The sequence below is a fragment of the Pristiophorus japonicus genome, chromosome 17 (assembly GCF_044704955.1).
Source record: "Pristiophorus japonicus isolate sPriJap1 chromosome 17, sPriJap1.hap1, whole genome shotgun sequence".
Lineage (NCBI taxonomy): Eukaryota > Metazoa > Chordata > Chondrichthyes > Pristiophoridae > Pristiophorus > Pristiophorus japonicus.
In genome coordinates this window covers 68,361,312-68,382,682 of record NC_091993.1, presented here as the reverse complement: position 1 = coordinate 68,382,682, position 21,371 = coordinate 68,361,312, and the positions used below count along the sequence as shown (strand labels likewise).

The 21,371-nt window shown below is 41.5% G+C and overlaps 1 protein-coding gene across 5 annotated transcripts in view; it reads right to left on the bottom strand.

The window, feature by feature from the left end:
• Positions 1-21,371, bottom strand: part of csde1 (cold shock domain containing E1, RNA-binding) — a 147,755-nt gene that overhangs the window by 56,740 nt on the left and 69,644 nt on the right. For 4 of the 5 annotated variants that reach the window (XM_070858801.1, XM_070858803.1, XM_070858804.1 and 1 more), the window contains 6 exons: positions 18,487-18,584; positions 8,141-8,222; positions 7,206-7,334; positions 3,547-3,672; positions 1,258-1,470; positions 810-950 (listed from right to left, as the gene is read on the bottom strand). In XM_070858801.1, the coding sequence (XP_070714902.1) occupies positions 810-950; positions 1,258-1,470; positions 3,547-3,672; positions 7,206-7,334; positions 8,141-8,222; positions 18,487-18,584 (789 nt within the window). The remainder of the gene's footprint in view (positions 1-809; positions 951-1,257; positions 1,471-3,546; positions 3,673-7,205; positions 7,335-8,140; positions 8,223-18,486; positions 18,585-21,371) is intronic. The other variant, XM_070858805.1, reaches the window with a different exon arrangement.

Sequence of the window (21,371 nt, the reverse complement as noted above, 5' to 3'; positions counted from 1 at the left end):
GATTCGGTCCCGAGGATTCCGGACGTTGTATCTGTACCAAACACATGAAATAAACTGAATTATTAACCCAACAGTGGGTATCAAATAACTTGTCATGAAGTCTGATATTTCAAGCTTTCAATTACTTTGTTTATTTTGCTTTTCTATCCCCACCTCCCCTGCCCCATTTCCTTCTGAACAGTTCCCTGGGTAACTGTCTCTTTTGGATACCTCACACAAGTGGTAACTTTTCACATCTAAAATCAACCATCAGCTTGGCTCAGTTGGCAGCACTCACCTCTGGGGCAGTAAGTCATGGGTTCAAGTCCCACTCCAGGATTGAGCACAAGATAGCTTGACACTTCAGGAGGTAATGCAATACTGAGGGAGTACGGCATTGTCAGAGGCTAAATTAAGGCCCTGTCTACTGAGTCGGATGGATACAAAAGACCCTACAGCACTATTCTACATGTACCACAGCCAATATTCCTTCACCGACCAACATCAAAATTAAGCCAAGAATTATACATCTAAATTATGGTTTCTGGGATTTTACTGTATACAATAGGACAGTTCACCTAAAGCAACTGCAGCTAAGCTAACCCCACTGGATGTGAAGTGCTATATAAAATTAATCAATTTGTAGACACAATGTTGACTACAGAGGCCAAATGTAGTGTCTTTACCACAACCTCAGGTGAGAGCAATGAACCAGGGATCAGAGACCCAGTGTATGGTCCATTTATCAACTCAAGTCATTGGAAAAGCTGCCAATCAGTATTTAGACACATTTTAATAAAAGCATCCAATATATAAATTGAACCACTTACAGGGACAACTGTGAACTCAACTTCATCTGAGATGTGGAGCTGGAGACTATCCATGATCTCACTAAAGTGGAAGAACATTCGAGCATCGCGATCTACACATTTAATGAAACCAAAACCATCTCTCATGGCTGCAATCACACCCTACAGAGACAAAAGAGAATCTGTAAGTCTGCAGAAAAAAAGGGATTTAGAAATCCTAATGCAGATGCTTTCACTGATCTTTAGGCATCATTGGCAATTAGTTTTTAACAAAATTATCCTAGATATACTGAATCATAATCTATACTCTTGCTCCCAACTCCACGTCTCTTGTCATCTCTGTTACTGCCTTACCTCCCCATCTGAAACTACTTCTAGCTCTCAAGGCTATCAATATCTAGTCACATCTGAACAGGTTACTTGCATTAAACCCAGTTGTTTGAAGTCTAAAAAGGTGTGATCAGCTTACCATTTCTCTGGATTCTCCAGTCAATTCAAAAGAATCGGTCAGGATTTCAATATTTGTAGCACGTTCCAATTTGTCACGTCGATCAGTGGAGATATTAAACCTGACATGGTCACCTTCTAATAGTGTCACCTTAGATCTTGTGTCTTTATCTCCAAAGGGAAGTTCTTTGGAAATGGCAAAATTTACTTTGATGCGTCCTGGCAATGGGTCAGTCTGCAAAAAAAAAATGCAGCTCTTCAGTTGGTAAAGTGATTATTAAAAAAAAAACTGCTGATAATTCTAAGTTTTTTTTTACACCAGAAAAAAAATTATCCAATAATTTGAATCAATCAATTTTGCATTCAACGTTTGTAGAAGTACAATGAGCTCCCCTTCCAATATTGGTCACAAGAATGAAGGTTCTCCTCCACTTAGACCATTGTCAATATTACTAAAATGCTCGTAGTTTCAGTTTATATGATCAGTTTGCAACTAGTTGATCTCCAAAAGGATATACAGATAGAACACCCAAAATCCAGAGTTCTAAAAACTGGAATTGTCCGAAAACCGGATATTGTGCAGATTGCAAGAGTCGTTGTCCGGAATCCGGATTTTTAAGCTGTACATACCTTTTCCCAAACATGATTCCAAAAAAATATGCCAACCGGCGCGGCCCGGCCTCTAAGTTGCTGGATTCGGGCCATTGGACGTAATGCTCCGAAATCCGGAAATTCCCAAAACTCGGCCCAAGGGTTTCCGGATTCAGGACATCAGATTGTCTCTGAAGTCAGGAAATACGCGAAAATCGTCCGAGGTTTCTGGATTCGGGATAAAGAATTTGTTCTCCGAAATCCGGAAATACCCGAAACTCAATCCGGGGGGGTTTCGGATTCGGGGCATGTGATTTCTTCTCCGAAATCCTAAAAAAATTGGAAACCGGAATAGCCTTGGTCCCAAGGTTTCCGGTTTCAGGACATTATACGTTATATGCACACACACATACTGCAATGCATTTCCTGCTACTTCATTGTTCACATGCTTGCGATGCATAGCTTTATTAATTTTCAAACAAAAATGTTGATATCTCCCATGTCAATTTATATTCTATTTATAACCCAAGTAATACATTTTTTGAAAGGAATTTTGTAAACCTGCCCTCCCCCGAGGATAGTGTCAGCCATTGTGAGGTCACTCCTGGTTAGTAATGTGGTTACTAAGAACCATTGACAAAAGCAATTTTAGTCACATTATTCCACAGATCATAGCATTCAAAACCACTGATGGCTGTTACAACATAAATTGTCACCAGAGACTACTGAGCATTGCTGGACAACCTGAAAAGTCAAATTACAACCCTCCATCCACCATTAATCCAGAGCCAAACCCAACAGTCAAGTCAGTGACAAACTATCAGCAGCCAATAAGATTGCTACAAAAGCAAGAATGGTCATTTAATATTAGCCAGCAGATTGCTCAAGAGTCAGTGAAGAGTACAAGTACATAAAGAAAAGACTATAGCATCTTTCACAACCAGACATCTCAAAGCACTTTACAGCCTATGAAGTACTTTGAGTGTACTCACTTATGTGAGAAACACAGCAGCCAATTTGTGCACAGCAATGTGATAATGACCAGATAATCTGTTATGTTGTTTGAGGGATAAATATTGGTGAGAACACTGGGGATAACTCCCCTACTCTTCTTCGAAATAGTGCCATGGGATCTTTTAGGTCCACCCAAAAGAGCAGACAGGACATCAGTTTAATGGCTAATCCGAAAGACGGCACCTCCGACAGTGCAACACTCCCTCAGTACTGCACTGGAGTATCAGTCTAAATTTTTGTGCTCAAGTCCCTGGATTGGGACTGGAACCCACAGCCTTCTCACTCAGAGGCAAGTGTGCTACCCACTGAGCTACAGCCGACACTGTTTGACAATTATGTACTTGTACTTTAAAAGGTTATTGTTGCAATACTATTCAGTATGGTCCTGACTTTCTCCATTTGTATTTTTGCTTTGAGATTCTTCTCCTGACCTCACATTAACTATTGTTTATGCAAACTTTTTTTGAAGTTGAAATTGTTTTATACAATCTCTCCAATATCATTTGGGCCACTGATTTATGAATAAATATTTTATCAAATTAGCCATGTTGGACAAAATGGCCATTTTGCCACTTTTCTGCTGAGAGCGTGCACTTATTTATGCAGATTATTCAATCCAGTAGGCAAAATTCCAAGCAATACTACTAACAAATTTTGTACAGCTATCTTTCAATAGTCATGGAAAAGCTGGTGTTAGGCTATTTACCTGGGTTTTACTGGATACTTTTGGAATAACTTTGGTGACAGTTCCATCAAACTGTTCAATACTAACATCCTCAAATATAACAGTTCCTTGGGGTAACAGTTTCACTTCAGTGGCAACTTCTTTTCCCTATAGGGAAAAAAAAATCAGACTGTATATTGTACATTTTTACTGAAGCAGTTATTTTAGAAGTTTTCTAATTGAAAGCACTTATAAGCATTGTTTTTAATTCATGGTGACATAGAAAATAGGTGCAGGAGTAGGCCATTCGGCCCTTTGAGATCATGGCCGATCATTCCCTCAGTACCCCTTTCTTGCTTTCTCTCCATACCCCTTGATCTCTTTAGCCGTAAGGGCCATAGTTAACTTCCTCTTGAATATATCCAATGAACTGGCATCAACAACTCTCTGCGGCAGGGAATTCCACAGGTTAACCACTCGCTAAGTGAAGAAGTTTCCTCCTCATCTCAGTCCTAAATGGCCTACCCCTTATCCTAAGACAATGTCCCCTGGTTCTGGACTTCCACAACATCCGGAGCATTCTTCCCGCATCTAACCTGTCCAGTCCTGTCAGAATCTTATATGTTTCTATGAGATCCACTCTCACCCTTCTAAACTCCAGTGAATAAAGGCCCAGTTGATCCAGTCTCTCCTCATAGGTTAGTCCAACTATCCCTGGAATCAGTCTGGTGAACCTTTGCTGCACTCCCTCAATAGCAAGAGCATCTTTCCTCAGATTGGGAGACCAAAACTCAACACAATATTCCAGGTGAGGCCTCACCAAGGCCCTGTACAACTGCAGCAAGACCTCCCTGCTCCTACACTCAAATCCCCTAGCTATGAAGGCCAACATACCATTTGCCTTCACCACCTGCTGTACCTGCATGACAACTTTTAATGACTGATGAACCATGACACCCAGGTCTCATTGCACCTCCCCTTTTCTTAATCTGCCACCCAGATAATATTCAGCCTTCATGTTTTTGCCCCCAAAATGGATAACCTCACATTTATCCACATTATACTGCATCTGCCATGCATTTGCCGACTCACCTAACCTGTCGAAGTCACCCTGCAGTCTCTTAGCATCCTCCTCGCAGCTCACACCGCCATCCAGTTTAGTGTAATCTGCAAACTTGGAAATATTACACTCAATTCCTTCATCTAAATCATTGATGTATATTGTAAAGAGCTGGGGTCTCAGCACTCAGCCCTGCGGCACTCCACTAGTCACTGCCTGCCATTCGGAAAAGGACCCGTTTATCCCAACTCTCTGCTTCCTGTCTGCCAACCAGTTCTCTATCCACGTCAGTACATTATCCCCATTACCATGTGCTTTGATTTTGCACACTAATCTCTCGTGCAGAACCTTGTCAAAAGCCTTTTGAAAGTCCAAATACACCACATCCACTGGTTCTCTCTCGTCCACTCTGCTAGTTACATCCTCAAAAAATTCCAGAAGATTCGTCAAGCATGATTTCCCTTTCATAAATCCATGCTGACTTGGACCAATCCTGTCACTGCTTTCCAAATACACTGCTATTTCATCCTTAATGATTGATTCCAACATTTTCCCCACTACTGATGTCAGGCATAGTATATATGGTACACTGCCAAATTTAGAAAAAATGTTCAGAAAATCAGTTATGGTCATTTCCTTGAAAATGAATTCCCAACTGCTAAGTGCCCATACATGGGAGCACATCACTTATATTCAGTGACTGAACATCACTTATATTCAGTGACTGAAACACGAAACCCACTTAAATTGGGAATTGCTGCATGCATGTTGAAATTAGACATACCCATCCTACAACTTTAAGGTGATTTTAACAGCAATAGTTTGAAAACAATTTTTGAAGTAATTGTGTACTGCAGAACCCAAACCCCTTACAATTCTGAGTAGGTTAAAATGGTAACATTTACAAAAGTCGAACCACAGCTGTTTGTAATTGCGGATGCCATAACCACAGTAGGTACGATAGCGTTTGCACTGTACCATTATATTTTATACTACTCCAACCACTCAAGAATGTTAATCACTCAATAATCTGTTCACCTGTCGATGTTAGTTCTTAGAAGACTGGTAGGTCCTAGTGATTACAAGGAGGAAAGTAGATGTATTGTGTTGTTCAGCATTATATTTCTACACAGTCTCAACCATATTCCAAAGTTGGGAAAGGCAAATGTATAAAAGGAATTATAATCAAATGATTTTACTATGAGAATTAAACTTTCAAGTGAAAAGGAGATGCAATTGTAATTTCTAAGTGTTTTTGAAATCTGCCATGTTTACCATTCAGAATGAGTTAACAAATTCAGGATACAGACTGGTTACTGTAGGTCCTACAATCATTTTGCAGCCAAATACAAGTAATGGAATTAGTCATCTCAATCTTCTCCAGCACTATCAATTCTGATTCAAGTCCATGCAGTCTTCCTAACCTACGGTGTAACATGACAAATGGCGGTGGCCCAGGTTGTGGAGTTGTATTTCCTTCCTTACAGAACTGAGGCCTACAATCTAATCAAGCAGCAACTTGTGTGTGCCTATAAACACATCAAAAGTCAGCAGGCTATTTTGATGGTGGGAGGGATAGCACTGCCAAGCTCAATTCGATTCAACTCAAATGTTCAAGTGTGCATAATCCAACAAGAATTGCTGGAATATAGTATAATGATAGGAAAATGTGGCTGATTTTCTCCCTTCCAGCTTTCTAGGAAACAAGCAGCTTAATGGTTCACCCACGACTACCCAACTCAGACCAACTAACTTAGCACAGGCTGAGTTGAGAACCAAGATCTTTCCGGTTTATGGCTCAGTATGACACTTTATAATGTATATACCAGTAGAACTGAGGAAGCTGAGATTACATATATGCAGTTCTAGATCTTTTAAAAGGTCTAAAACCCAAATTTAAAGAAAGTGAGAAGTCCATATCATGATTATTAAAGGGCTGTGTAGCCAGTGGCCAAACCCCTGAAAATTGACAACAGTAATACTTGGAAATCTATTACTCCAAATTACAGTTCTGCAAAGATCTACTTAGAATTTTACAACACAAACGGGCCAAATGGCCCAACAGGTCTATGCTGGTGTTTCTGCTCCACATGAGCCTTCACTCACCTTACTTCATCTCATCCTATCAATATATCCTTGTATAGCTTCTCCTTAAATTCACTTATGATTTAAACTTTACTTGAAGGTAATTACAAATTTCAACTTTTGTTATTAGATGGCAAAAGACTAAAATATGGGGAGGTTACCTGCAGAACACAAGGCAAATTTTGCTAGCTAAACTAAAAAGGCCCATGATAGAAAAAAGGAATAGGACCAGAAATAATTTATCTTGGGGTATTGAAGAAATGGCAGAGGTCTTGAGTGATGCCCTGGTAAATATTTTCAACAGCTCAGAGAATCAGCACATTGCAGGATTACAGAAAAACATATGTGGTGCCCTTACTTAAAAAAAGACAGCCATGTCAAATCCTGGAAAATGTAGACCATAGTTACATTGATGCAACTAAGTTATTGCAGGGAGGGTACCACACCAGTTAAATGAGCAGACACTTAGCTCTTCACTTTTCTTGCATTTTGATCTACATTTCCTGAAACCAATTTTATTAATTATCCTCCCACAGGAGATGGCTTCATTGCTTACATTTCTTTCTTTAATAGTAAATTCCACATCATCGCCTGGTTGCAAGGTTTCCAGGTTTCCCTTGAATTCACTATAGTGGAAGAAGATCTCTTTCACAAGATCACCTCTTTCAATGAATCCAAATGCTTCCTATAAATATCAGTAAAGAATCAACATTAACACAGTACGTATTTCTATGTCCATGTACAAAATTTAAGGTCCAAGTAGATTATTACAGGGTAGTTTGTACAGGCTGGTATTTTTCTGATCCAAGTAGCTCAGTTCAGATTTTTAGATCAACTTCAGTGTTTGTTGGCTCAACAAAACATGCAGTATTCTCTCTTTCCATACTAACTGCATACCAGCATTGACAATCAATTTTTTACTGTACTAAACAGACCCAATTCAATAAAAAGACAGTTCATTCAGAAAAGTGGTGTGTGAAATTTGACGAGGATGCATATAGCTATTCTGGGTCTCTTTGGCACAGACCACAACATTCCTCCTTTCAAAGTCCAGGGAACGGAGATTGGGGCTAGCAGAAACTCAACTATGATTCTGATAATATAGTCAAGACCAAGAATGGGAACCTCTATCATATCATTCAGTGCCAGCACTAAAAGCTACACTATTTACTCAAATCTAGGAACAGTTAGAACACTATGTCAATTCAGTCCTTGAGCTGCTTCTCAAAATAGAAAGGCAGAGGAATTGAGGAGTGGATAACTTATTTAAGGACTTGTTTTTGCAAATTCTGATTAAAGTTCAGCAGTCCTATGTTTTAATTTATTTTTTTTTTTAAATCTAGAATTGAATTGAATTCATCCACGAGTCTGCCCCTGTAATTTTAGACCAGACCAAAGACCAAACCTGTCTTCTTCCTTCCAATGAGATTTGCCAGCTTTCCTAGTATTTCTCTCACCCAAGATAATGAATAGTTCGAACAGGAAACATACCTTCATGGCACAAACTACACCTTGACACCGGCCCTGTTTCTTCTTCACCAGCACAATGTTGTGAGCATTTACAGCACCAGTACTGAGAAACAAAAGCATTTTGCAGTTAGTACAAATCAGATTATTACAGTAATCTGTACAGCTAAGCTAAAAATAATTTTAAAAGCACAAATGCACCAATAGGCAAATGTACAGGAAAGTTATAATTGAAAGTATAACAGACTTTCTACAACTAACCTGCACACACTTATGCCAGCTAAAATAATGTGGAAGCATTTCATACAATATCCCATTTGCAGTTATCAAATGTAGTCTTTCATGGGGTTTATTAATACTGCCTTTGATTATTTGAATGGCCTAGCATCAAAAACAAAGCAACACATCACCCCCCCCAATTAAGAATTTGGCACCATACAGGTACCATTACAGCCATTTTCATTTTGCCATCTCCAAGAAGAAATAGGAACAGGAGTAGGCCATAAGGCCCCTCGAGCCTGCTCCGCCATTCAATAAGATCATGGCTGATCCGATCATGGACTCAGCTCCACTTCCCTGTCCGCTCCCCATAACCCCTTATTGATTAAGAAACCGCCTATTTGTGACTTAAATTTATTCAATGTCCCAGCTCTCAGGGTTGTGAATCTGTGGAATTCACTGCGTAAGAAATTACTCATCTGTTTTAAATGGGCAGCCCCTTATTCTAAGATCATGCCCTCTAGTTCGAGTCTCCATCAGTGGAAACATCCCCTCTGCATTCACCCGGTCAAGCCCCCATATAATCTTATACGTCTCAATAAGATCACACCTCATTCTTCTGAATTCCAATGAGTAGGGGCCCAACCTACTCAACCTTTCCTCATAAGTCAACCCTCTTCATCCCCAGAAATTAACCTAGTGAACCTTCTCTGAACTGCCTCCAAAGCAAGTATATCCTTTCGTAAATATGGAAAGCAAAACTGCACGCATTATTCCAGGTGGCCTCACCAATACCTTATATAGCTGTAGTAAGACTTCCCTGCCTTTATACTCCATCCCCTTTGCAATAAAGGCCAAGATTCCATTGGTCTTCCCGATCACTTGCTGTACCTGCATACTATCCTTGTGTTTCATGCACAAGTACCCCCTGGTCCCGCTGTACTGCGGCACTTTGCAATCTTTCTCCTGTCATAGCAGTGCATTTGGAAAGAGGTGACATGATAGGTCCAAGTCAGCATGGATTTGTGAAAGGGAAATCATGCTTGACAAATCTTCTGGAATTTTTTGAGGATGTTTCCAGTAGAGTGGATAAGGGAGAACCAGTTGATGTGGTATATTTGGACTTTCAGAAGGCATTTGACAAGGTCCCACACAAGAGATTGATGTGCAAAGTTAGAGCACATGGGATTGGGGGTAGTGTACTGACATGGATTGAGAACTGGTTGTCAGACAGGAAGCAAAGAGTAGGAGTAAATGGGTACTTTTCAGAATGGCAGGCAGTGACTAGTGGGGTACCGCAAGGTTCTGTGCTGGGGCCCCAGCTGTTTACACTGTACATTAATGATTTAGATGAGGGGATTAAATGTAGTATCTCCAAATTTGCGGATGACACTAAGTTGGGTGGCAGTGTGAGCTGCGAGGAGGATGCTGTGAGGCTGCAGAGCGACTTGGATAGGTTAGGTGAGTGGGCAAATGCATGGCAGATGAAGTATAATGTGGATAAATGTGAGGTTATCCACTTTGGTGGTAAAAACAGAGAGACAGACTATTATCTGAATGGTGACAGATTAGGAAAAGGGGAGGTGCAGAGAGACCTGGGTGTCATGGTACATCAGTCATTGAAGGTTGGCATGCAGGTGCAGCAGGCGGTTAAGAAAGCAAATGGCATGTTGGCCTTCATAGCAAGGGGATTTGAGTACAGGGCAGGGAGATGTTGCTACAGTTGTACAGGGCATTGGTGAGGCCACACCTGGAGTATTGTGTACAGTTTTGGTCTCCTAACCTGAGGAAGGACATTCTTGCTATTGAGGGAGTGCAGCGAAGGTTCACCAGACTGATTCCTGGGATGGCGGGACTGACCTATCAAGAAAGACTGGATCAACTGGGCTTGTATTCACTGGAGTTCAGAAGAATGAGAGGGGACCTCATAGAAGCATTTAAAATTCTGACGGGGTTAGACAGGTTAGATGCAGGAAGAATGTTCCCAATGTTGGGGAAGTCCAGAACCAGAGGTCACAGTCTAAGGATAAGGGGTAAGCCATTTAGGACCGAGATGCGGAGGAACTTCTTCACCCAGAGAGTGGTGAACCTGTGGAATTCTCTACCACAGAAAGTTGTTGAGGCCAATTCACTAAATATATTCAAAAAGGAGCTAGATGAGGTCCTTACTACTAGGGGAATCAAGGGGTATGGTGAGAAAGCAGGAATGGGGTACTGAAGTTGAATGTTCAGCCATGAACTCATTGAATGGCTGTGCAGGCTAGAAGGGCCGAATGGCCTACTCCTGCACCTATTTTCTATGTTTCTATGTTTCTCCATTTAAATAATAACTTGCTCTCTGATTTTTTTTCTGCCAAAGTGCATGACCTCACACTTTCCAAAATTATACTCCATCTGCCAAATTTTTGCTCACTTACTTAGCCTATGTCTTTTTACAGATTGTGTGTGTCCTCCTCACTCACTGCTTTTCCTCCCATCTTTGTACCATCAGCAAACTTGGCTACGTTACTTCTTCCAAGTCGTTAATATAGATTGTAAATTGTTGGGGTCCCAGCATTGATCCCTGCGGCACCCCACTACTTACTGGGTGCCAACCAGAAAATGAACCATTTATCCCGACTCTCTGTTTTCTGTTAGTTAGCTAATCCTCTATCCATGCTAATATATTACCCCCAACCCCACGAACTTTTAGGGGATAAACAAGGTCTCTTTCTGGAATCACACCTTGACTGTTAGAAAGAAGCAACAGCAGATAGACCAAGCTGATACAAAAGAAGTTGCACATACAAAAAGGAAGTTCATACCAGACACAGAACCCAAAAAGCTGTACATGTGAAGGCTGAGCTGCTGTTCCAGAATCAGGAATACTATACATATATTGCGAGACTGAGAGTTGATGCAGAGAGGAGCACAACAGTCACCTCAATATCGTTACTCTGCAGACAATAGCAAGATAAACCTTTGATTCTTGTTCCTTGGTGGTTCCTGACCACTTAACGAATGAAATACTCTACAACCTATTTAAGTGAAGCTCATGAAAGAATTGCTGATTGCATCACTGAATGAAACTGCCCAGACTGGCAACGTCTTTAGTTCCAGTTACCTAGAATGCAAATGCTGCAATTAAAGTAACCTCTCCTTTCAAAAAGGAGTGTGGCAACAATTATCTGGTAAATGAAATGGTCGCAATATTATGCAAACTTTAGATTTAGTTTTCTAATGCCAAAGACTCACATTTAGTTTAGTTTATCAGAATGCTAACCCAATGTGACAAAATAAGCTCAGAGATTTAAGATTGCAAGTCATTAGTTCAAGTGTCCAGTATAAATAAACTGTTGCCAAAGAAGAGTCAAAACTGGCCTACGTTTTGGTAATGTGACACCAAAGTACCAATGCACATAAAAGTTAGCTGCAAAACCATTTTGTTACTAAAAAAATACAAAATGCAGAGGGGGAAAAAAAAAGCTTTTCTGTTGAGAATGACCTCTTTAGGCTAGGCCCTCAGTCACCCTCTGCCTACCTGAAACCCAGGAGCATTCCTCTGCAATGGATCAAGAAACCTATCAAAGAGCCATACTCCTTCAATGCATCAGATATTATGCTATGACAACCCAAAGCAGCACATTGAGCCACAAACTACAGGTTGAACTTCCCTCATCCAGAACCATTCCCAGCCACCAGGTGGCGCACGTGCAGAACTCCAACATTAATAAATTGAAGTCACTCTCTCTCCTCCTCTCTCCCCACCCCCCCACCCCATGATCTCTCTGCCGCGATATCCCCTTGCTCAGTACCTGTACCATCCAATTTAACGTTGACCACTCCTTGTCTGGAAAATCCCTTATCCAGAACAGGCCAGGTCCCAAGGGTTCTGGATAAGGGAGGTTAAACCTGTACCAAGGCTCCAGGTTATTTCGCTAGATTCTCCTTTATTGAAAGAGATCATAAGCGTGCTGTAGAATACAAGTGCCTCAAACAGAATTCCATCAACCAGCCTCAGAATGGGAATTAAAGGCAAGTCCTCAATTGCTGTCACTGTTTCCAAGACACGTGCCATTCTTCACTCTTTGCCTAGAACAGTCTTTAGGAATTTTATATGGATAATGTCCACACTTAAATTAGGCAATAGTGCAGTCCACTTCCTCCCCTAAAACTGGTTTATTAAGTCCTTCAACCTGTACAACACACCAACAGCGTATCCAACCTCGATGCAGCAGGATCCTTATTACAACCTTCTGGAGTTAGACATCAATGCAATACAATTTTTAAATAGATCGATGACACTTGACCAATCTGCTCACTATGGAGTTCCCTCCTCTGCAACTCTTACCATTCACTGCCCCTTGCCCCCGGTCTCCTCTCCCTCAGTGCTCATGATCCACTGCTCTTGAATAGCTGCTACATTTTAGCTCAATCTACAAGTCCCAGCAACCCACTCTGGCATGCTGCTCACTGTAGGGGAGGATGAAAACCCCCCTCATTTTACCCAGAAGGAAAAGGGCTGTGGGATCAGTCTGTGCTGTGAATTGAAACCGATGGAAGGAAAACTTTGGGACACAAATGGAGACCCCCCCCCCCCCAGTGTTTGGACTCATAGGAAAGGGAATTTAATTTGGAACTATCTACCAGAAAGTTTGAAATCCTAAAGTGCACATGGAAGAAACTACGAACTTTAATCGAATTTGGGATTTTTTTTTTTTAAAAAGGTCTGCAAGAAAAGGGGTGGGGTCAATATCAAAAGGGCCAGTTTGGACATTGGAACTAATCCAATTGTCTGGGAACTGTATACCCTCGAAACTTGCCCCTTGAAAACATTAGCATTTAAACAATGCCACATACATATTCCAACACCTTTTTCATCAGGCATAGAAATATCTGGCTCAGGCCAGACTAGCACAATGGCTACAGGAGGCCAATGCAATCAACACCCACTCAAACCTTGAGTAGGAAAAAAACCTAAAAACCTCAAACTGCTGCATTTTTCAAAATCAAAAGTCCACCAATGAGAAGAATCGACTTCAGCAGGAGAGGCGGACTGGATAATCTGGCTATAAAAAAGGGGTTTCTGACGTAGTGAAAAAAAGAAGTGATGATTTTCCCTGCCCTCGTGATTCAACAACCACAACCACAAGCCCCTCGACACTGAAGGAAAACCAGTGTCCGAAGACACCGAAGACAGAAGAAACAAACCACCAGACGGCGGAAGGCACAGTAGTGAGTATAACCTCTGGTCCCCAGAACTCCCAACTCAGTTAGGCCAGGAAAGGTGGGAGGTTGGGCATTGTACTGCTAAACTGGTGTAAAGATTTTCGTTGGGTCTGTTTTAGTGGGATTTAGGGGGATTGTTTTGTTGGTGTATTGCTGTTTGTTGAGTTACACCTTGTCAAATAAATTGGAAGCCTAAAGTTCCTCTTGGAATCACCTTGTCTCAGTTCTGTTGTATTACATCTGATCGTGAGTCTTATGTCAGAACCGTGTAAGGGAAGCTAGGAGCGCCTCGAAAACGCTCAACTGTGTGTCACAGGCTAGGGAAGAAGGGGTTAGGAGTGTTTGACACTCACAGGTGCCTCACAGGCTAGGCATAAGCTGTGGGGACGCACGAGTCTCAAAACCCCCTTCATAAGCTGTGGACACAGTCTCTCCAGGGGTGCTCTTGCAGCACTCAGGGTACCTCACAGGCCAGGCATAAGCTGTGAGGGCAGAAGCCCAGAGAGAGACACCCAAGGCACAACACAACCCTGTGAAAACCCCTTACATCACCCTCATCCAGATGTCCTTCGCTTCAACTGGTTGCTTGTTCCACTAGACTCGGCTCCCATTTGATTTTCTGGACTCTACTTCCACCAAGACAATGCAGCTCTGTTGGACCACCCTAGACTCCTTGGATTCTATGACTATGCTTTGCTACATACAAATATTGTTAAAGCCAGCAGTTCCTAACCACAGTGCCCAACCCCCACCCCCCCCCACCCATGTAGCTTTGTCCTTCACACTGATGCTGCTTTGACCTCTGGGTCTTTGCTCACACCCAATCTCCCTAACTCCCTGTTGCAGGGAATCTGCTGTTCAACCAGATGCCACTCCACAAAGCTACCCCTTTAGCCAAGAACATTTCCTGGGGTAAATTTGACTGGCTTCTGGGCTTCAGTTAGAAATCTGCTGGGCCCCAGAGTGGAACTCTACTATTCCTGCTGGCTTCTGAGCTTTAAATGCTCCTAGTCTTCTGCTGGGACTACATTCACCAATGGTCTGCTTCTACATCCAAAAAGCACAACCAGCCTCCAGAAGCTGAGTTTCTGTTCCTCCACTGGGACTCCACCCATTGCTGTTCTGGCCCTGCTTTTCGGGACAATTCTGCTAAACAATGTTCACTCTGCTGCTACCTATGGCTGCAGATGCTGTCTTTTCCCACTGCCACTTCATTGCTGGACTGAACTTGGACCAGATCCTCATCCTCGGTGATTCTTTCTACTCAATCTTAACATAATAGGAGCAGGCTACCTGGCCCCTCGAGCCTGCTCCGCCATTTAATAAAATCATGGCTGATCTGATCATGGACTCAGCCAACTTCCCTGACCGTTACCCATAACCTTCATCGGTCAAAAATCAGTCCATCCCCCCCGAATTAAATATATTCAATTACCCAGCCTCCACAGATCTCTGGGGCAGAGAATTCCATAGATTTACAACCTTCAAGAAATTCCTCCTTATCTCAGTTTTAAATGGGCAGCACCTTATTCTGAGACTATGCCCCCTAGTTTTAGTTTCCCCTATGTGGAAATATCCTCTCTGCATCCACAATGGCTAGCCCCTTCATCATAAATTTCAATAAGACCACCTCTCATTCTTCTGAACTCCAATGTGTATAGGCCCAACCTGCTCAACCTATCCTCATACATCAACCCCCTCATCTCCAGAATCAACCTAATGAATCTTCTCTGAACAGCCTCCAATGCAAGTACATCCTTCCTTAAATACGGAGTCCAAAACTGTACACAGTACTCTGGTGTGGCCTCACCAATACCCTGTACAGTTGTAGCAGGACTTCTCTGCTTTTATACTGGATCCCCCTTGCAATAAAGGCTAAACATTCCATTTGCCTTCCTGATTACTTGCTGTACCTGCATACTAACTGTGTTTCATGCACAAGGAACCCCCAGGACCCTCTGCATTATAGCGCTTTATAATTTAAATGGGAGAAAAATTGCAATTTGCTTTTCTATTTTTCTGCCAAAGTGGATAACCTCAGTTTCCCACATTATACTCCATCTGCCAAATTTTTGCTCACTCACTTAGCCTGTCTTTTGCAGATTTCGTGTCCTCCTCACAATTTGCTTTCCCACCCATCTTTGTATAAATCAGCAAACTTGGCTACATTACACTCTGTCCCTTCATCCAAGTCATTAATATAGATTGTAAATGGTTAAGGATCCAGCACCAATCCCTGTGGCACCCCACTCGTCACTGCCAACCGGAAAGTGACCCATTTATCCCAACTGTCTGTTTTCTGTTAGACAATCCTCTATCCATGCTATTACCCCGCCCCCCCCAACCCCATGAGCTTTTATCTTGTGCAGTAACCTTTTATGTGGCAACTTATCGAATGTCTTCTGGAAATCCAAATACACCACCACTGGTTTCCCCCTTATCCACCCTGCTTGTTACATCCTCAAAAAGGACTCCAGCAAATTTGTCAAACAGGATTTCCCTTTCATAAAACCATGCCGACTCATATTTGCTGGTCTCCTAGATTTATTTTCCACCTTCCCCAGCTCCTAGGTTTCCCTCCCGCTACTTCTCTGGCACTGGAAGCTACAACACTTCTGCTGGACCCTTGGACCAGTCTCCGCTGGCCCCTGGTTAATTCTCTTACTCCTCCTTCAACAGCAACAACTTGCACATGTATAGCACCTTGAAATATAGAAATCTATGAAACCTCCAACTTAGCTGATATTCTGATTCTCTGTTCTTGGGCCCATTTTCGCTCAGACTCTGAACCTCTCATCACTGAACGGTGGTGGCGGCTCCCAACCCTCCATCCCACCCCAGGCACAACTTCCTGTCCCCCAGACTGAAATTCTGGACATATTCTCTTAATTCTGAACTGCTAACCATTTTGTCAAGTCTCCACCATGTCTTTAGAATTCCCTTTCTGTCCATTTACATGTACACCAGACTTGGGCCCACTACTTCTAGTTTCATTTTTCCATCTCCACGGCTTCCTCTCACCTTTCATTTCCTCCTCCACCCAGCCCCTAGTATTTTATCCTTCCAATCCTTTACCTCCACCGATCACTGCTCTGCAACCTGCTGCCAACCAAGGCCCACATTCCCATGAATTAGCCCCAGTATACCTATGCCTCTCTGAAATCTCAGATGGACCAACTTGGCACCCATCACTGCCTTAGCGCAGCAATTCCACGTGCCCAGTCTTCTGCCCTCTAGCCACCTCTCCCCTCACTGGTCAACCTCTCCAACACTCCTCTCAATCCCTCAGCACACAGTAACGATCCCTTGGTATTTTCCTCCACAATATTTGCTTAATGTGAACAAGCCCCTTGGCAACTATAGGCAGAGTTACTTTAAACCGCCATCCTGGCACTGAAACACAGCTCATGGGCTTCCCCTAACAGAAGTCCCCAACCCAGCAGATTCCATTTGTTCTCACTGGCGCTGCCCAAAATGCCATGGAAACAGTGCAGTTCTTACCTGCAAGTCACACCCTGGCCTCACCTTCATCTGGCACATCCACATCCCTCAAACCTTTTATTTAAGATCATTTATCACTCCCTCAAGCTCTTCCATTCTCTTTGCTTAGTCGCTGCATCAAGCACATCCTCATCCTCGGATTTCAATTTGCACCTCAGCTCCCTCGCCCCTTCTCTGAATTCATTTCCCATGCTCCTTCACTTTCACCCTTCATATAACCTCCCCTACCCATGCCCTCAGCTCACCGCCATCTATATCCGTACACACTTCCAACAGGTCACCAGAAAGCTATCAGAACCGGAAGCCTTGGCAAAGCCAACTGCAACAGATCTACAGACACCCTGGTTGAGATCTGCTAACTTGAGCACAGACCAGATAATCAAATGAGAGATCTTCCAAGTCTGTATGGCTCAGCTGTGCATTGGATAAACTCCTGTGCATTGGATTTTCAGTTTGTGAACCCTCTGGGATATCATCTCCTTGGCCCAAGATGTTGGCTGCAGAGGGAATTGGTAACGTCTCACTTCAGCAAGTTTGGCTCTTCAAAATGCAATTCCACCACAATCGGCTCTAATTATTTTCTGCTTTTAAAAGCAATTTTGTAAAAGGTCACATCGTGATCAGAGGGCATACCTATACTCAAGAGGTGCTCCAAGAAATGTTCATTACCTTAAATGTTGGGGAATTGATTTTCCTGTCAAAATGTTTTTTTTCCCCCACAAACTTGCATGTGTAGAAATGAAGGAGTACATAACTACTGACAAACTAGCTGAAGTGCCTTTGTGTGGAAAGGGATAATTGCATGTCTAAGTGTCCAACATATTGTCCTCGCCGATTCTGGCAATACTTAAATTTAACAGCAACAACATCTTCATCTCCACATACATCTCTTGACAATTTTCACTTATTTGCATAGTTTTTAATGTTCTCTCCTTTTATCTCCTTTTTCTCCTCCTTCCCACTACAATTTTAAGTCCATCCTCTCCCAAAAACAGATTCATTTTAACTATGGCAACAAATGGATGTCATTAAAAACTTTAAAGATTTCCAAAAAGAAATCTTAGAATTATGTAGTTAAATTATAATTCTCGATTGGACAGTGTCAAGATAAATTTATCGGTTTGCTATGGAAATTAAGTATTTTCTGTACATGTTATCACAAAAGGATTATAGAAGATTATTCAAATCTTAAGATACTTCTAGCAAGGTAAATTTTGTTGGTGTGCTACAGCATAAATGCTTTGAATTGCTGTAATGCATAAATGAGGGACAATTACTAAACAAGTATATTCATGAAAATACACATCATCTATTCAGGATATTAATCGCTTCATCAGGACTTCAACATTTCGCCACTGTTTTGCTGGAATTCTCAGCAAGCAACATCGTCCAATCACAAAAAGTATACCAATATTTTAATAAACCAAGGTGGCCATACATACTGTTTATTTGTTTCCATGGAAAAAGAAACTTTATCTCCTGTTTCAAGTTGGACATTTCCATCAACATCTTCAGGTGTGTATGTCAGATAAAATACTTCCTAAACCACCAAAAAGTAATCAGTTAGCTTTTAAAGGTAGCTCATGTTCCTTAGCACAATTATGTACAGTATATTAAAAAACTTCCTTTAACTTCAATGTTTATGTATGCAATAATGTACCACCAGCTTTCTGCTAAAACAGTCAAGACAAGATAGAGAATAGCACTTAAATATCACGTTTCAAAAAAAAAAGGTATTTATATAGCTTGTAGCTATTTGCCATTAGGGCTGTTCAGCGAGTTGAAATAAATACAATACACCATTACAACTGAAGACACTGACATACAGCCCCAATTATTCAGACTTTAATCTATATTAAGAGGCAGCCCGATTAAAGTTGGTTGTTATAAACAGCCTTGAAAACAAAATTTTGCTAGCCCTAGAGTACAAAATTAGCAGATAGATAGTGGTACATAAACAGTTACGATCTGGAAAATCTGAAAACTCAAAACATGCAGGCAAAAAAATAGCAATTTTAAAGGTCAACAAATGTTAAAACAGCAACATAAAAATACCAATTACAAACGCACAAGACTCGTACAGATTACATTTCAAACATCTGGCCCATCATTTTTTTTTAAATTTAAAAACCAAAATTTTTGTTGGAGGATTTCTCCATGACACAGTGCGACATTGCTCTACAACTAGCCAGTGGGAAAAATGCATGGCTGATGAAAATTTACTTTTTTCCCCCCAGGAGGAAATCTATTGTCCCTTCATTTATCGTGATCAGTTGGCAATGGTTCAGATTGGAACACTGCATTGAGGATTTCAAGTACAAGCTAATAACATTCTAAAGCATTTACTCCAAGTTATCTTTTTCACCAATTCCATTTAAAATCTAACAGTTTGTAACATGGCTCATGGTGTCAAGAGTGTTGTCAATCTTACTTAAATGCAGGAATCATCAGTTGAGCCCAATCCTGTCCTCACCCCATGTTCATGAAGATGTAGTTCCAGTCCAGGACAATCAGGTGAAGGAATCTGGGTCAATTCCCCCAAACCTAGGGCCTTTGAGATCAATTCCAGCACCACTAGTGGTGCCCAGCTGAGATCAGTTAATTCAGCACTGGTCACAGATCAAATCTCGCACTTTTCTAGTCTGTATAGCTCAGCTATTCAATTGATAAACAACCAATGGGGATGCCTATAACGCTAGGCATGCACCAATCATCACTTCTTTCAAGTACAACAGAAAAATCTCAATATTCTTCCTCTGTAATTTTTCATGCCCATCAAACCAACCTCAATACATACCATCTGAATAAGCAGTCAACCTGCTCGAATACCACTCTTTAACTAGCCACTAGAACATTTTTACATTCCCTCACCACCTTCTATGCCACCTCCACCAAAGCAGCACAGCAGAGATCAAGAAATTAGTATGTGGAGATTAAGAGGGGGGGCAAGAAAGAGAAGCAAACATTTATAGGCCAATTACATAGTTTGCATCGATGTAAACTATGCAGCGTAATTCAGATGGAAGTCACCCAAATCCTATTTAGGCAATAGATAGTCTCTCAACACTCAAGATGGAGTGAAGCAAACTTTAACTGGAGTATTTGAAACATTTTGAACTTAATTTTTGTTTATTGACTAATAAAATTAAGCAGAATTTGGATGCAAATGCAAAGTTCCCATTTTCTCTAGTCGCAGCACTAAAAAGCCAGCAGGATAGCAGGTCTGCCAGTCTTTTGCTGTAAACAGGTACTAGCCTCTTACTGGTACACATTGTAAGACACTTAAAACAAATGGAGTGAGTTTGATGAGGGTAAATGGGTTGGATGACACGGTCCCACTGTTAACGGAAAAAGGCATCGGATTTTCCCCACAAAATCATCCAAATCTATCTATAAATTCTTGCATCTTGGTGGGTAAAGAAGAAAGTTAACTGCACAGAAATGGACATTAGCCACATGCTCAACATATTACACAGATTTAGAAGTGTCATAAAATTCCTCAAAAAAGGTCAGTCTCCCATATACACTTGGGTTTAGCTCTAAACGTGCCAATTAAATGTTTTACATACTTGTGCAGATAACTGCTTCCCTTATAATAACATGCTTCAATGGCAACAGTATCGGGAGGAAAACTGATTCAGGTAAGAGGGGAGAAGGGCAAGATAGCGTATGGTAGACATTTGAGAGAATTACAACGGTAACATTTCTTTATGAAAAAGGCTCGGTGCTAAAGACTTCCAAAGTAATACCCAGATCAAAGAAAAACTATAAAAACAGACGCCAAGCAGCCCAGTGGCTCAGAGTATTGGCAGAATGCAATTCCCCACAATAATCTCTGGAAAGAGTATAGATACAGAACAAATGAAAATATTCAAAGGGAAGATGCATTTGCACCACTCAATTTTGAGTGACTAATTTAACAGCTTTATATTTACACAAGGTCTAGGAACAAGTCACCTATCCACCTGGGTGAAGAAATGGCCAAAGAAACAGAGGTAGGAAATTGATGCCATCTGCAAGATTCCTCTTCTCCCATAGTTTTTGCAACTAAGCTAAATAGTGCTCTTTAGTCTGGGTGTGACAGGAGCAGCTCCAAAAGCAGTCAGAAATGATAGTCATCAGCTGGGAAGACATTTAATTAGAATACAGCACTTCCTACTGGCAAGGGGAGCTCAATCTACAGACACACAAACAAGGTGAAGTAACCAAACACCTCTTCCTTAAAAAAAAAAGGGGCCAAAAATGGTCCAGTTTAGTCTACATGGTTCAATAAAAGCAAGCTGCCTTGCAACAATCCACATTTCTCTATGATTGTTTCCAGGAAAGC